This window comes from Myotis nattereri (genome assembly GCF_964212035.1).
Source record: "Myotis nattereri genome assembly, chromosome: 18".
Classification (NCBI taxonomy): Eukaryota; Metazoa; Chordata; class Mammalia; order Chiroptera; family Vespertilionidae; genus Myotis; species Myotis nattereri.
This window is the reverse complement of record NC_138093.1, coordinates 1,078,716-1,093,814: the sequence shown is the minus strand read 5'-3', so window position 1 is coordinate 1,093,814 and position 15,099 is coordinate 1,078,716. Positions and strand designations below refer to the sequence as shown.

Sequence of the window (15,099 nt, the reverse complement as noted above, 5' to 3'; positions counted from 1 at the left end):
GAATTCCCGGCTCGGCGGCCCGGTCGCTCCCGTTCCCCACCCCAGCCCCCACCCCCCACACACCCTCCCGCCCGCCGTCCTGCCCGGAGGAGGGGCGCCCGGCCGCGGTGGCGTGAGCGGGGCTGGGCCGGGGGAGCAGCGCCGCCCCTCGCCGGCGGGGCGGGAGCGGGCGGCTCATTGGTCGGCGGGCGGCGGCCCAGCCCTCGGGCGGGCGGAGGCGGGGGCCGGGCGTGCGGGGCTGCGGGCGGACGGGGCTCCGGGACCAGTTGGATCGCGCCGCCCAGGGAGCGAGCTCGGAGCGTGTGCGCGGCGGCCACTCCCGGGCCCGGAGCCGAGAGCCAGACCCGAGCAGCGCCCGCCATGACCCACTTCAACAAGGGCCCGTCCTACGGGCTCTCGGCCGAGGTCAAGAACAAGGTGCGCGGGCCGGCGGGTGGGGTCCCCGGGCCGGGCGGTGCCCCGCGCCCGGGCTTCGCGGAGCCGGACGTCGAGCGGCGGGAGTGACGGCGCCCCTCCCGCCCCGGCACCTCCTCCCGCCCCGGCGCCTCCGGGCTTTGTTCCCGCCGCGGCCGGACGGTCGGCGGGCGGGTCCGGGCCGCTGGATCCTGCGCGCGGACCGGGGTCCCGGGCCCTCCCTCCGGCCGGGGTGCACCCCGCGCGGCCACCCGCCTGAGAGGGACCGGGGACAGCCCCCGCCGTGCGCCCCGGGCGCCGCCGACCCCGCGCCCTCCCCCCACCCCTCTGCTGAGCGCGCCGCGGGCCAAGTTGGGGGGTGCGCGGCCGCCGGGCCCTTTGTTCCCGGGGAGGGACCGCCGAGCGCCCCCCGCCCCCCCCGACGCGGCCCCGGACGCGGCCCCGCGGGACCTGGCTTCCCGGACCTCGCGCCTCGGGACAAAGCGCGCGCCGCTCTGCGCTGCCATCGGCGGGGACCTGAGGGCTTTTTGTGCCTTTTTCTCTTTCTTTCTTTTTTGATGAAAACAGAAGTTTGCTTCCCGGAGGCCGGAACGGTCTCGGGTTGCTCCGCGGCTGCTTTTGTTCGGGGAGGCCGGCGGGGTGCGCGCGCGGCGGCCGGGCGGTGGGCGCTGGCTTCGGCTCGGCCGGGCTGCGGCCTGGGGCCGGGATGGGGGCCCCCTCCCCAAATCCTCTCCTTCCTGCCGCCGCGCATTCCTGGCCCGTGACATCAGGGCTCGGGGCGCAGCCAATCGGCGCGGCGCTGCGCACAGACCGCTCATTGTCTGGCCGCGCCGCTGGCCGGAGCCACAAAGGGCCGCCGCCGGGCGGGGGCCGCCTCCGGAGCCGCGTCCGAGTGCCCGGCCGGCGGAGCGGGGCGCCCAGCGCGGGGCCGGCCCGGGGCGTCTCGTCCCCCCGCCCGGCGGACCGGGGGGCTGGGCCGGCTCGCCCGCCGGTCCCCGCATCCGGTGGAGCTCAGCCCTGAGATCACGGCGGGGCCACGGCAGCCCCGGCTCTGACACAGCCCGTGCGTTGTTCCTGTTCGTGTTCCTGTGCGTCGCCCACTGGGAAAGTTTCCTGAACTTTTTAAAGAGCAGAAAAGTGAGGGCTTGGGTCTGACGGATCCCAGTCCCCGCCCACGGCAGACCTTGCAGACAGCCCCCCGGGTTCAGGGGTGGGGGTGCACCCTGGGCCTGGGGGTCCATCCTGGGCCTGGGGGGTGCAGTGGTTCTGGTTCTTGGCGGCAGCGGCCAGCCGGAACCCCTGCATTGTGAAGGGGAGCTGACACGTGGTCTGGGGTCTGTCCGGGGACCGGCCTTTCTCCGCGTTAGCACCCAGCTCGTTTCTCCTTGTGAAGATGAGCAGCTTCTCCTCACCCTGCAGGGAGGCTCCGCCGCGGCCGCGGCTGTGATGGTTGGTCAGACTCTGGGGTTCGGACACTGGACACTCAGTTGGGACCCGGCCTCTGCCAGCAGCCCTCCCCCACTTGCCCGATCAGCCCCAGCTGGGTGGCCGTCGTCGTAAAGACCAGGAGGGTGCGAGGCTCGGGGTTAAGGAAGAGCCACGCGGGCTCAGCCGCAGAGCCTCAACCCCGAACCCCGGTGGCGGGCTCGGTCCCCAGTCGGGGGGCGCGCAGGAGGCAGCCGATCCATGATTCTCTCACCATGGATGTGTCTATCTCCCTCTCCCTTCCTCTCTGAAATCAATAAAACATTATTTTTAAGGGTTCAAGAAGAAAGTTGGAACACGCTAAGCACATTAACGCTAAGCAGGATTCTGAGGGCGGGCTCAGGTATTCTTCTCACCTGGTCCCCCCCCCCCCCCCCGCTTTTTCTTCATGTGCTGCATAAGGTCTCTTCTCTGCAAGGGTTTTGCTTTTTCCTTAAAACCTCATTTAACTGAATGGAAAAAGCATAAGCCCCGGGCGGGGGGGGGGGGGCGCGTGTGCACGGGCCTTGGGGTCCAGCGCACGGGGTCCTCGTCCGCTCCCTCCACTTCGGCCTTGAGTGACGCCGGCAGGTGATGCGCTCTCTGCGCTCAGGCTGCTGATCCGAGAGGCTGAGATGGGGGCTTGTAGTAAGTGCGCCATGTCTACGCCGCTGGCTCGTAAGAGAACATGCCTGTCGGGCTGTTTCTCAGACGCGTGAGCCGCCTCTGGAAGTTTCCCGGGTCTTTAAAGCCTTTGGTCTTTTCTATCGGACCTGTGAAAGCATCCGGACAGTCTTTGATCTCAGGTACTTTAAAACTTCAGGGCGAGGGGTAGTCTGTAAACGTAAGATACTTGCTTGCCAAGATGATGCTGCTTGGTAGAAACACAAAGTTACTCTTTTTTAAATAAATGGGCAAGAAGATGTTTGAAAATCGGCCAAAAAGGTCGAATCTTTCAGCCTGGCTTATGATCAGTGTCTCTTTAATAGCAGTAAAAGGGTCAATAACTAGCAATCCCCAGAGACCTGTCTAGAGCCGAGGATGGGGCAGTGTAGCAGCTGGGCAGGTAGTTCCAGGAGCCGTGGGATTAGCAAGCTCCCAGGTGGCTCACCCAGCCCTCCAGGGCGGCAGGAAGAGGGGGGAACCGTGTGTCTGAGAAGCGGGGCGAAGCCTGGAGGAAGCAGCCTTTCCTGACACGTGGCGTGAACGGGGCGTCGGTCCGGGGGTTCCTGGTGTGGCCGAGGCTGCCGGGACACAGTCCTAGCAAATGACATGGGGCACTTTCTGGGGGGGAGCGGTGGGAGGAGGCGCTCTGGGAGGAGCTGATGGGGATGCTCAGCCTGGAATCGCAGGCACAGCCTCACAGCTCTGCCCCAGGGAATGTGGGATCGAGCTCACAGCATCTCCGTGGTTACAGCTGGGTACCCGTCCCTCAGCATCGAAAAGCCACAGGGAAGACTGCTGCCAGCCGGGAGGTCCCTGAGAAGTGGCAGAGCCCCCGGAGATGGCTCCGCAGGCCCCGGTCCCGGAGGCCCACCCGTGCCCGGGCACACGCGGTCGCTCCGAGGGGGCCCTGGTTGGAGTGACCCCGCGACTCAGCGCTCAGTCACGCCCGGAGGAGTCTGCCCTGTTTTGCTGCCAGAGCCCCAGCTTCATGGTCAGATGCACCCACGGGTTATCTACAGCTTCCCCCCACTTCCCGGCTCAGAAACAGGGTCTCATTCAAGGCCTTCTCCTGGTCTGTCTCCCCGCCAGCCACAGGCTCTCCTGTTCCCGGACGAGGTCGTCCGTTGGGATCTGTGTTTTACACCAGAACTGGGCGCAGGCGGAAGCTCAGTGAGCATCGCTGGGTCTGATGAGCTGGCCCCTCGGATGGGGATTGTCGTGCTGTGGGCGGCGTCTGCGGGGGCGGGGTGGGGGGTCCGGGGTGAGGGGGATGTTTTTGACGGCCCGTCGTGGTTTTATAGCTTCTCCGGCCCATCTGCAGAGCCCGTGGCCCTGAAGCTCAGTGGCCGGCTCGGGCAGCCCTGACGCCCGGGACCTGCGAGGGGACTGTGCGCCTCTCCCCATTCCCTTAGGGGCCAGCAGTCGCCCCCTGGAGGCCTTGCTGGAACTGCCCCCTGCTGGGAGGGAGGCGGGGAGACCCCAGTGTGTCCTGAGCCACCATGACAATGATCTGTGACAACAAAACAGATCACACCACTGGATGCTCTTGGGTCCCAGCCAGTCCTTCCCCTTCCCACCCAGGGAGCGGGCAGCTGCTTCGGGGGCAGGGGGGCGCGGGGCAGCGGACTAGGGGGGCAGGGGCAGGTGCCTGCGGCTCCAGGCCTGGCTCCAGGCTCTAGGCCCAGGCACTGGGTGTCCTCAGCCCTGGAGAAGCCCGGGCACCGACGGCTGCACCGTCAGCCTGAGCTCAGGGTGGAAACCCCGGGGCTGGTGGGGCTGGGCAGGCTGACTGCGGGGCCGGAGCTGGACTTTGGGGCCGTCGTTACACAGAAATACAAGCACGTCTCTTGCATTTTCTAAAACCTGGCCCTGGGGACTCGGAGGCTGTCGGCGAGAAGGGGGAGCCTGGTGGCTGAGGATGGACCGTGGGGACTGACTGGGTCGGAACCTCGGTTCTAGCTCTGACGCTGGCCGAGGAACCTGTGTCTCACCTGTGACGTGGGGGGGGGGGGGTGTCACCTGCCTTCCCAGGGCTGTGGGGAGACACGGGTGTGTCTGCGGGCAGCTGCCGCCTGGCACCCGGCCCGCCCTGACCCGGCGCTGTCCTTCCCCTCCCCTCGCGGCGGGATGCGCGCTCCCCGGGCCCCTGTCCGGGCCCAGCCCTGGAAGCAGGTCCCTGAGCAGAGACTAACCCTGAGTCTCCCTCCGTGCATGGGGGCATTTCTCCTGCGGGTTCTGCCCCTGCCCGGTCATGTGGGCACGAGGGGCTGCAGAAGGCGCCCGGTGGACAGTGGACGGAGCGGGCCTGGTGCCTGACGTGGAAGGAAGCGGGGGACAATCAGTTCACACACGTGGCTCTGCTTTGGATGCGGGACTAGCACCAGCCGCCCCACTTCCAACCCAGTGCGGGGCCGCGAGCTCGTCAGACGCCCACCGAGCCACCGCTGAGCTGGGACCCCCCCAGGGCACCCTCTGCCCACAGGGCGCCCCCTGCCCTGCCTGCTGGCCGCTGCCTTCTTCTGTCTACAGAGGCCTGTGTGCTGCATGTGCCCGCGCACCCGCCCCCCCCCCGCCCCCCCCCCGGCTAGGCTTAGGGTTCTGAAACATTCTTCCCCCTTTGGTGGGTTCTGCCACCTTCCAGCACCTTCTAAAGCCCAGGCGGGCGGCTGCCTCCTGGAGGGGGCGGAGCTTCTTGGTCTGAGGTTCATCGCCAGCCCCACGAGGGGCGCTCAGCCGGACTAAGTGGTTCAGGGCATCTCTCTCGCTTACTGATCATCGAAACCCTTTCCTGCAAATGGAAAGTGCAGGCGGCGATGGCGCCATCTCAGCAGGGCGGCTGGGAAGCAGTCGAGGGGTCGGCTTTTGTGATGTCGGAAGGAGGAAGGAGGAAACCCTCCTGGGACTTGACCGGGGCTGGAGCTGCTAAGGCCCTGGCTCCTACACGGGACTGAGGCCAGCGCCTGGGGAGAGGGGAGGGCAGCCCGGGAGCTCCAGGCCGCGGCCCTGTGCAGACCCGCCAACGGGAGGCCTGGACTGGCCCTGCCTCCGGCTGCCACAGGTCAGGGGACCGCTGAGCGGGTCTCCGGGAGGCACCTTCCCAGGAGACTGGCAGGAAGGAGGAAGCGGCGATGCTTGTCTCCAGGTGGCAGAATGGGACAGTGTCTGAGCCGCAGGCTCCATCAAAGGTGCTCTTGTTCAGACAGGGGGTGCCCACGCTGGGCCCGGTGAAGGGAAGGTGCTGGGGGGTAGGGGGGCCAGGGGAGGGGCAACCTGCCGAGGGAAGAGGTTCCCAGAGACAAGCTGGCAGGAGTGGGGGACCCATGGCTCAGCCCCTCTCCGTGGCGAAGTGGTGCCGGATGGCGGAGGCGGGGCCAGGAGGAGCCTCGGGCTGGGGCTGCTCTGCCCTGGGCCTGGGCCGAGGCCTCTGGGGCCTGTGGCTCTGCGGGTGGCTGTCAGCAGCCCTCGCAGCCTCCCCTCCGGAGACCTGGCCCGGTGCTTCCGCCCTCGGGGTCTGTGCCCAGGGAGCCCTCCAGCCAGGGCGACAACAGCTCCGTGGGGAGGGAGGAGGCTGGCCTGCCTGGCGAGTCCACCTCCCCATCTGTAAGGAGGGGCAGGGACGGTTGCCCAGGGTCTCCCAGCTCAGTCCCCACCCCTGTCTCGTTGAAGGGACCCCTCCTTGGCTCCTGAGGCTGCTGCAGTCAAACAAGATGCCCGGCCGGCCTGGCTCAGTGGTGAGCGTCAACGTAGGAACCAGGAGGTCACAGTTCCATTCCCAGTCATTGGTCATTGCCGGCTCGATCCCCAGGGGGGGTGTGCAGGAGGCAGCCGATCCATGATTCTCTCTCATCACTGATGCTTCTCTCTCTCTCGCTCTCTCTCTCTCTCTCTCTCTCTGAAATCAATACAAATATATTTTTTAAAAATAATGTTTTATAAAGACTCGCGCAGACCAAGGCAGCCTGGCTCTCTGGCTCACCGAGTGTGTGTGACCAGTAGTTGCCCCTGAGGCTTCGGGGCAGGGTTTGCGCGCACCTTGAATAACTTGTCATTAAGCCGGGATCTTTCGGACCCGGATTTTCTTAGCTGCCCCACTTTCACCTTCTCTAAGGGCAGCACGTGTGCCACTCGCTTCCAAATCGTCAGCGACCAGAGAGAGCAGACCTGAATCTGAGTCGCCAGGTGCCCCTGGCTGACGTCCGGGCCCAGCGGGCGTGGCTGTCCCTCCCGGCAGCGGCGGCGGCTCCGGTTACTTCTCCGCGGACTCCCGGAGCCGTGGACAGAGGGCCCTTTATCAGAAGCAAAACAAACCCGCGCCGGCTCCATCGGCGACGACTAGAGGGGAGATGAAGGCGATGCTGCCCAGCGCACAGGCATCAGGTGCCGAGCCTCGTGACCGGGGACGCTCTGCGTCTGGCGTTTTCCTGGTCTGGTCTCACCTCCGGTGCAGGGAAACCACTCACTGGGTGCCCACCGCACCCGGCGTGGGCTCGGGCTGGAGGATGATACAGCCGGCCGCCCGCAGGAGGACACGGGCAGGTGGTCTCAGGGACGCAGGCCCGGCCCCCAGGGGCCCACACCTCCCAGGAGTCACTGGCTGGGCGGGGCTCTGAGCCTGCCGCGGGCCCCGGCGGGTGGGGGTGAGGACGGAGCGGGGTCCCTTGGGTTCCGCGTGTGCCAAGGCCCCGCGCACCCACGAGCTGTGCAGTGCGTGAACCCTGAGTCGTTACCTCCTCTGGTTCTTCGGGAACAACCTGCCCGCTCCCTCCCTGCGTCAGTGTGAGCGTCACACCCCGGCAGCTGCTCTGAGCTCCGCCGTCCGGTCCGCACAGAGGGCAGGCCCCGAGGGCCGCCCTGTCCCGCTCAGTGACGCCGTCTGCGCGAGGCCTGGGTCCCGACCTCGAGCTGTGTAAGGGCGTCTTTGCTTTCACGGTGGCTGCGCGCCGGCCTCAGGGCTTGGTGTCCACCGGCACCGTTTGGAGGGAGGAGGTGGTGCCCGGCCTGGTCCGAGGACGGCTGCACCTGAGGGCGGCTGGCCGCCTTTCTCCGAGCAGAGACCCTGACCTCCGTCCTCAGGACCGATGCGCGTGGGTGACGGTCACCCCTCCCCCTCCAGGTCCTGGCGGAGCCGGGAACCAGATGAGCAGGAGACAGGTTCGCAGGAGTGTGACTAGACGTGTGCGTCTGTGCGGACAGGCCGCCACCAGAGCATGGGCCCCGGGACAGTCGGCCGGGAGGCTCAGGCGCCCCGTGAGCGGAGGACACGCGGGTGGGGCTCGGGGCTTCGAAGGGGAGGAAGGCAGGTCACGTGGAGACAGCAGAGCAGCTGTTGGGTACGTGAGTGCCGGCCGGGCTGCCGGGAGGGTGGACTTTGCTCACACAGGCCTCCCTGCCCCCCACACCGGCCCCAGTGAACCGCAGTAGCATTCTGGGAGGGGAGGCCGGGAGGGGGAGGCCAGAGGCTGAGGTTTCTTGAGGGGGGTTTTGGGGTATTTTTGAAGGTTCTTTTTAGTCTTTTGTTTCTTACAAATAACCAGCTTAAAGCAGTCACATCCCGGCAGCCCTGCCCCGGTGGCCCCGGGAGGACAGCGACTCCTGGGAGAACAGGCGGGTTAGGTTACCGCCTCAGGTCACACGTTAGAGTGTTTGACGTCTCCTTCAAGGCATGTGACCTGGCCGGTGGCATCCCTGTGGACGCGGGTGCGATGCAGGGGCTCCAGGGGGCAGGTCCCAGGTGGGGCCGATGCTAGGCCTGACCCTCATCCTGTGCCAGGTCTCCAGGCAGCGAGGGGGGGGCGGTGGCCGGTCCCCGTCTCTGGTCTCCCGTCATGTTCGACACCTGACTTCGTTCTCTTTGGGGCGGATACCTCCCCACACCCACTTCCTCTTCGTGTCTCTCGCTTTCGGGGGGACTTCCTGCAGGGGCCTCCCACAGGCTCCGTACAGGGGTGTCTGCCGGGGGGCGGGGGACAGGTGGGAGGCCCCGCTCCGGGCACCCGAGGACGGGGAAGCACCAGCAGGCAGCGTAAAGAAATGCTGCTGATGGAGGACGGGGAGGGGGCCAGGCCTTTCACTCGGTGGGTTAGGCCGACAGTGCGTGGCCAGGAAGGACACGTCGGCATCTCCCGCCTGACGCCTGGAAATGACAGCTTTTAGGTGGAAATGGTGGGTGAGCTCCACCGGCCGAAGCTTCCTTTCTACACAGACTTGCTCGAGGGCCGCGCCAGACCCCCGGAAGCCGCCTGGTGGGTGGTGGGTGGTGAGTGGTGGTGAGTGTCCCTGCCATGGCTGGCTGGCTCCGACCCGCTGCGCCCGGGAGGAGAGACCTCGTGAAATAGATTCCTTTTCCCAGATGGTCTCATGAGAATGTTCTTCTCATTTTCACCTTGTTTGTAAGAGAAGAGCACTCGTTCCTAAATCGTGAATTCTCCGTAGCTGGCGTGGCTGCAGGAAGCTCACTTCTTTTCAAAGTATTAACAGTATTTGGGCGTAAAAGCCAAAACTCAGTCACGTGATGTGGGTGACACCTCGTGGTTCGCTCACCCGGCGTGGGCGCCTCCTGCTCCCAGCCCTGCCGATGGCGGGACCTCCATCCTCCGGCTCTGCTGCCCCGGAGCCTGAGTGTCTCCGCGAGGCCAGCCCCCAGGCCGAGGCTGGGTCTGGGACACGTGGCGCCTTCGCTGACTCCGCGTGGAGACGCAGCTCTGTTCACGGAGTCTCCGTTCCGTGTCGTAAGGCCCTACGGGCCGTCTCTCCCTGCATGTCCCGAGCGGGGCGCGTGGGGTCGGGCGTGTTTTCCCCTCCTCGGTCCCAGCTCCTCCCCACACTGCCCCGCTTCCCCGCTCACCCAGGGCAGGTTATTCGTCCTGAAGCGCCAGGGGTGCGCTGGGTCGGCCAGTGAGCGCGTGTCCCGCCGTGGTCCCGCGGAGACCGGCAGCCGAGGGGTGTGAGGCCGGGGGACGGGGAGGCTCACGCCGGCCCTGTGTTCCAGATCGCGTCCAAGTACGACCCGCAGGCCGAGGAGGACCTGCGCGGCTGGATCGAGGAGGTGACCGGCATGAGCATCGGCACCAGCTTCCAGCTGGGCCTGAAGGACGGCATCATCCTCTGCGAGTGAGTCCGCCCCGGGCCGAGCCCCTGGGGGCCCACACCTCCCACACCCCCACACCCCCCCCCACCCCAGCCAGGGCACCGCCCGACCCCACCCCCACCCCCACCCTGGCCAGGGCACCGCCCGGCCCCACTGGTGCCAGGACCTATGCTTCCTGCGTGGGGGCCCAGCCGCCGCCTCCTGGGACCCGCAGCGAGCTATCCTCTCCCCCCAGGCTCATCAACAAGCTCCAGCCGGGCTCCGTGAAGAAGGTCAACGAGTCCTCGCTGAACTGGCCGCAGGTAACACCCCCCTCAGGGCAGGTAACACCCCCTCAGGGGTCACTTTTTTTTTTTTTTTAAGATAAATCAAGTGGGGAGCTTGTAGGTGTTTCCTACTTCACAATTTCCTTTTTATATATATATATATATATTTTTATTCACTTCAGAGAAGAAGGGAGAGAGAGAGAAACATCAGTGATGAGAGAGAATCATTCAGAGAAGAAGGGAGAGAGAGAGAGAGAAACATCAGTGATGAGAGAGAATCATTCAGAGAAGAAGGGGAGAGAGAGAGAGAAACATCAGTGATGAGAGAGAATCATGGATCAGCTGCCTCCTGCACGCCCCAACCTGGGCCTGTGCCCTGACCGGGAATCGAACCGTGACCTCCTGGTTCATAGGTCGATGTGCACCCACTGAGCCCCGCTGGCCGGGCCAGGTGGTCCCTCTTTAGGCAGCGAAACCTGATTACGTTTTCAAAATAGACATTTTAGCAGAAGTCTGCACGGTGGCTGTGTTTTGGTTTTTTGTACCATGTTGTTTTTAACGCTTCCGTGATTCCTTAGGATTAGCTCTGTGATTATTAGATGTTTCGTCTAGAAGTTTCCTTATATTTAGTCTCTTCTCAGAGAAGACCTGACAAGTTTACACATAGCAATGCCACCTAGACTAGGGGAGAAACGGGAGGAAAGCGAGGAATTTAACGACTATCGGGCGACCACAGCACGGACTCTGTGACACACAGGAATGCATGCGATTCAGTAAAACTGCAGTTGAGTCTTCAGGGTGTGTTTTGATAGAGAAGAGAATAAGCATTTAGCAGCCACAAATTTATAGGTAAGTTAAAACCAAATCACGATGAATGGATTATGTGCCTTTTGACAAAGAGAGCGTCAGCCCTGGAAAACACGGGCACAGAATTCTTAAAAGCACATAAGGAAGAGCATGGTTTTGCAAAACTAAAAAAAAAATCCTTTAAAATTCCTAAAAAGGCTGGCCGGCGTGCTCAGTGGTGAGTGTCGACCTGTGACCCAGGAGGTCAGGGTTCCATTCCCGGTCAGGGCACAGGCCCGGGGTGCGGGCCGGGTCCCAGGAAAGACCAGTGCATCTCCCCCTGGGAAGGGCTCTTCTGCACTCGCTCCTCTCCCGGGGGGAGCCGTGCCCCGCGGGAGTGGCCAGAGCCTCGCCGAGCAGCGGCCACGAGGACGCAGAGGCCCCGGTGACGGTCCCTCTCGCTGCTGGTGCCATGTGACCCTCTCCTTCCAGTTGGAGAACATCGGCAACTTCATCAAAGCCATCCAGGCGTACGGCATGAAGCCCCACGACATCTTCGAGGCCAACGACCTGTTCGAGAACGGGAACATGACCCAGGTGCAGACGACGCTGGTGGCGCTGGCCGGCCTGGTACGTCCGTGCCGATGTGCAGCTTCCACGGCGCGGGGAACGGGGACGAGCGGCTTCTTCGCTCCCTCCCCGGGGGTTCAGACGGGCAGGGAGGGCCTGTCCCCTCCGTAAGCCTTGGCTCTGTGGGGGGCTGCTGAGCCCGTCAGACGCTCACACGCCTGGGGTCCCAAGTGTGGCAGCGCCGGAGCCCTTCGCCTGTGGGTAGACCTTCGGCCGAGCTCGGCCAGCGGGGCTCAGGGCCTGTGTGTCCCGTCCAGGCTAAAACCAAAGGCTTCCACACCACCATCGACATCGGCGTGAAGTACGCCGAGAAGCAGACGCGGCGCTTCGACGAAGGGAAGCTGAAGGCCGGCCAGAGCGTCATTGGTCTGCAGGTGAGGGGGGGTGGGGGGGGCTCGGTCCCTGTGCAACCGCACGCACCCCCGCCAGCGAGGTGGCCGCCGTCGCAGGAACACAGACTTCGTGCGGTTTGGGGGCGGGTGTGGGTTACAGTCCGTGTCCCCGTAAAACCGCGAGATGCTGGTGACGGCGGAGAGGAGACCCCGGCACGTCATCCGACCACAGACGTGGCCGCGGGCGACGACCCTTCCCTACCTGCACTGCTTCTCTGAAGGGGATGCACTTGCTGAACTCCCAGGCACCATGGGCCCATGAGGCAGTCTCACCGGACCTCAAGGCCGAGACGTCTACCCGGGGCAAGCGCTCAGGGTGTCGGCTCCGCTCCTGGGGAACCTCCAGCCGGGGTGTCTTCCCTTCCGCGGGCCCTGGAGGGTGTCTTGGGGACACCCGGCTCGGGGCCCGGGGTGGGCTTAGCCCCAGCACTGTCTGCCGCACGCCCCCTCCAGACGGTGGATGTGAGGTGGGCCCGTAGCTGCAGGCACACAGGGTACCCGGGGAGAGGCTGGAAACCTGTTTCCCAGGAGTCAGCTGGTTACGTGATGGCAGCTCCATCGGAGACAGCGGTAACGTTAGCACGACAGGCGTCGGGGACGAGGCAAACACGTCTCTGGTCAGTTCATCCCTTTTTGTTAGGAGCTGCACGTGCGTGTTGGGGTGTTTCCACGCGTGTGGGTTCACAGACAGGCACACGCCCCAGGGGAAGCTGGGAGGGGGCACCATGCTCACGGCAAACACCCGAGGGCGGGGTGTGACCGTCCCTTCCTCTCTGCTTATGCGCCTGTGTGTTTTCTGAATCTTTTCCAATGAACAGGCTTCACTTTTGGTAAAAAAAATGTTTCTTTTAATCGGGCTTTTTAAGGAAAAAGAGACCCAAGTGTAGAAACACGCCCATCCCAGCTGACTGTCGTCCCTTGGCCACGCGGCCCCTGCGGGGAAGGGAAGGGAAGCTCATTCCTGCGGCTCTGACCGCTGCCCACCCTCCAGGCTCTGTCCCGTGGACTCGGGGGTGGCAGGACTGCCCTGCGGCTCTTTCCCCGTGAAAATGGGCCGTTGGGGGAAAGGTTGAAGCTGCGCGTGTTCCGCTGCAGAGAGGACCCCTGGCGGCTGCTGCCATATTTTATGCCAAACGCACCTGGGGCGAAAGCTGCTGCCCCTCCCCTCCCGTCCCCGAGGCGGCCCCTGGCCTGTGGGGAGGGAGGCAGCGGCGGGAGTTAATTTCTCATAATCCCGCCTCTGTGGCAGCTTTGTGTCCGTCTGTCTGTCCCTCCTGCTGCGGTTTCTGTGCGGTTAACGATGAGGCCTTTATAGCCAGTGAGTTGCTGGAATCCTTCCTGTAAACACGCCCTTCAGAGGGCGGAGGAGACTGCGCCCTGAAGGCTGCGGCGTCCGGGAACTGATGCCGTTTTATTTTGTAACTTAAAGATGGGGACCAACAAGTGTGCCAGCCAGGCGGGGATGACCGCCTACGGGACCAGGAGGCACCTGTACGACCCCAAAATGCAGACGGACAAGCCCTTTGACCAGACCACGATCAGCCTGCAGATGGGGACCAACAAAGGGGCCAGCCAGGTAAGGGGGCCGCGCCCCGCCGTCGGGCCCAGCGCAGAGCAGCCGCTGCGGGTGTGAGACACGGACAGGGGGTTCCTTCCAGGAGGAGGTTTTGCTGGGAAAGCACAAGAGTGACAGGACCCCTTCTGCAGCCACACTGTGCGCGGCTCCTGCTTGGTTGGCAGTTAGAACAGCCGGCCTTCCTCCCTTCCCGGTGGGAAGCTGAAAGGCTACCAACTCCAACTCCAACTCCAAGCGCACTGCTCCTTCCAGAGCTCCGCCACGCACGTGTGTGTGTGTGTGTGTGTGTGTGTGTGTGTTGTTTTTTTCATTGATTTCAGAGAGAGGAAGGGGGAGAGAGGGAGAGGGGGAGAGAGAGAGAGAGAGAGAGAGAGAGAGAGAGAGAGAGGTAGAAGCATTAGTGATGAGAGAGAATCCTACTGGGGATGGAGCCCGCACCCCGGGCCTGTGCCCTGAGCGGGAATCGAGCCGTGACCTCCGGGCTCAGAGGTTGACGCTCAGCCAGGAGCCCCGCCGGCCCGGCCCGGCCGCTGTTGTCCCTCCTGCCCCCGCCCATCACCTGTACCTGCTCCCGAGAGCGCAGCCCTGAGCCGCGGTAACATCTGTCCTTGCCCGTCCCAGGCGGGGATGCTGGCGCCGGGCACCCGGAGAGACATCTACGACCAGAAGCTCACGCTGCAGCCCGTGGACAGCTCGACCATCTCCCTGCAGATGGGCACCAACAAGGTCGCCTCGCAGAAGGGCATGAGCGTGTACGGGCTCGGGCGGCAGGTCTACGACCCCAAGTACTGCGCCGCCCCCACCGAGCCCGTCATCCGCAACGGCAGCCAGGGCACGGGCACCAATGGCTCCGAGGTCAGCGACAGCGACTCCCAGGCCGAGTACCCCGACGAGTACCACGGCGGGTACCCCGACGACGACCCCCGCGAGTACCAGTACGGCGACCCCGGCCTCGGCCTCGATTACTAGGCGCGGAGGCGCCGGCCCCGTCGCGGTCACTCGTGGGCGCCCGGCCAGCCTGGAGTGACGCTCCTCGCCCTCTGAACCCTAGTGCGCTTCCTGTCCCTGAAGGAGAGGCTGCCTCGCACCCTCCTCCTCCGCCCGCTCTCCCTCCGCAGCTCCTTTCCTGGGCAGGCCAGCCTGCAGCGACGTGACCCCCGGCGCTGGAGCGAAGGGAGCCCGAGGGGCGCGGGTTCCCCCCGACATCTCTGCATCCTCACACTCTTTACGGAACTGGTGTTCACAAGCAATAGGAGGCTTTTCTCTTACATTAGTGTCTGGCTCCTCCGTGGGAGACTAAACCCGTGCTTAGCGCTCAGGCGCCCGCCAGCTAAACCGAGAAGACGCAGCGTGTCAGCCGCTCGTGACCGATGCCCGCGGTGTGGGTCGCGGGTGGAGATGCAGGCGCGGCCCGCGCTCTGGGGACGCCCGAGTCGCTCCCACCTGCGCGGGGGTCTGACGGCGCAGGCCCTTCCTGTTGTGCCAACGTATCGGTGTAGACTTGCTCTGTTTCAACTGTATTTATTGCTGCATTTCTCAGCATAAACTTATCCCAGTGTATTTTTTATAAATAAATATTTTTTTTGAACATTCACATGAGCCAGCAGCTGGTTATGTTAAGGACTCCTCCCCAAGGTCTGTGATCAGTTGCTGCCTTAACATTTCTCTCCTCAACCTCCACCACAGCGCACTCTGCTTGGGAGGGGCCGGCAGGATGGGGGGGCCGGCAGGATGGGGGACCTGCCGTTGCACATGGGGACCCACAGCCAGGACTCAAACTGCTCCTGGGCCCCTGCCTAGCCTGGTGGCTCAGCTGCC

At 64.6% G+C, this 15,099-nt stretch overlaps 1 protein-coding gene across 1 annotated transcript; it reads left to right on the top strand.

Moving 5' to 3' along the window:
- The first annotated feature begins 273 nt into the window (after nucleotides 1–273).
- CNN3 (calponin 3) lies at nucleotides 274–14,873 on the top strand. Its single transcript, XM_081111958.1, has 7 exons — nucleotides 274–417; nucleotides 9,533–9,654; nucleotides 9,867–9,933; nucleotides 11,176–11,313; nucleotides 11,571–11,687; nucleotides 13,135–13,281; nucleotides 13,903–14,873. The coding sequence occupies exons 1-7, from the start codon at nucleotides 361–363 to the stop codon at nucleotides 14,248–14,250; spliced, it is 996 nt and encodes a 331-aa protein (XP_080968084.1). The 5' UTR covers nucleotides 274–360; the 3' UTR covers nucleotides 14,251–14,873.
- Nucleotides 14,874–15,099: the final 226 nt, after the last annotated feature.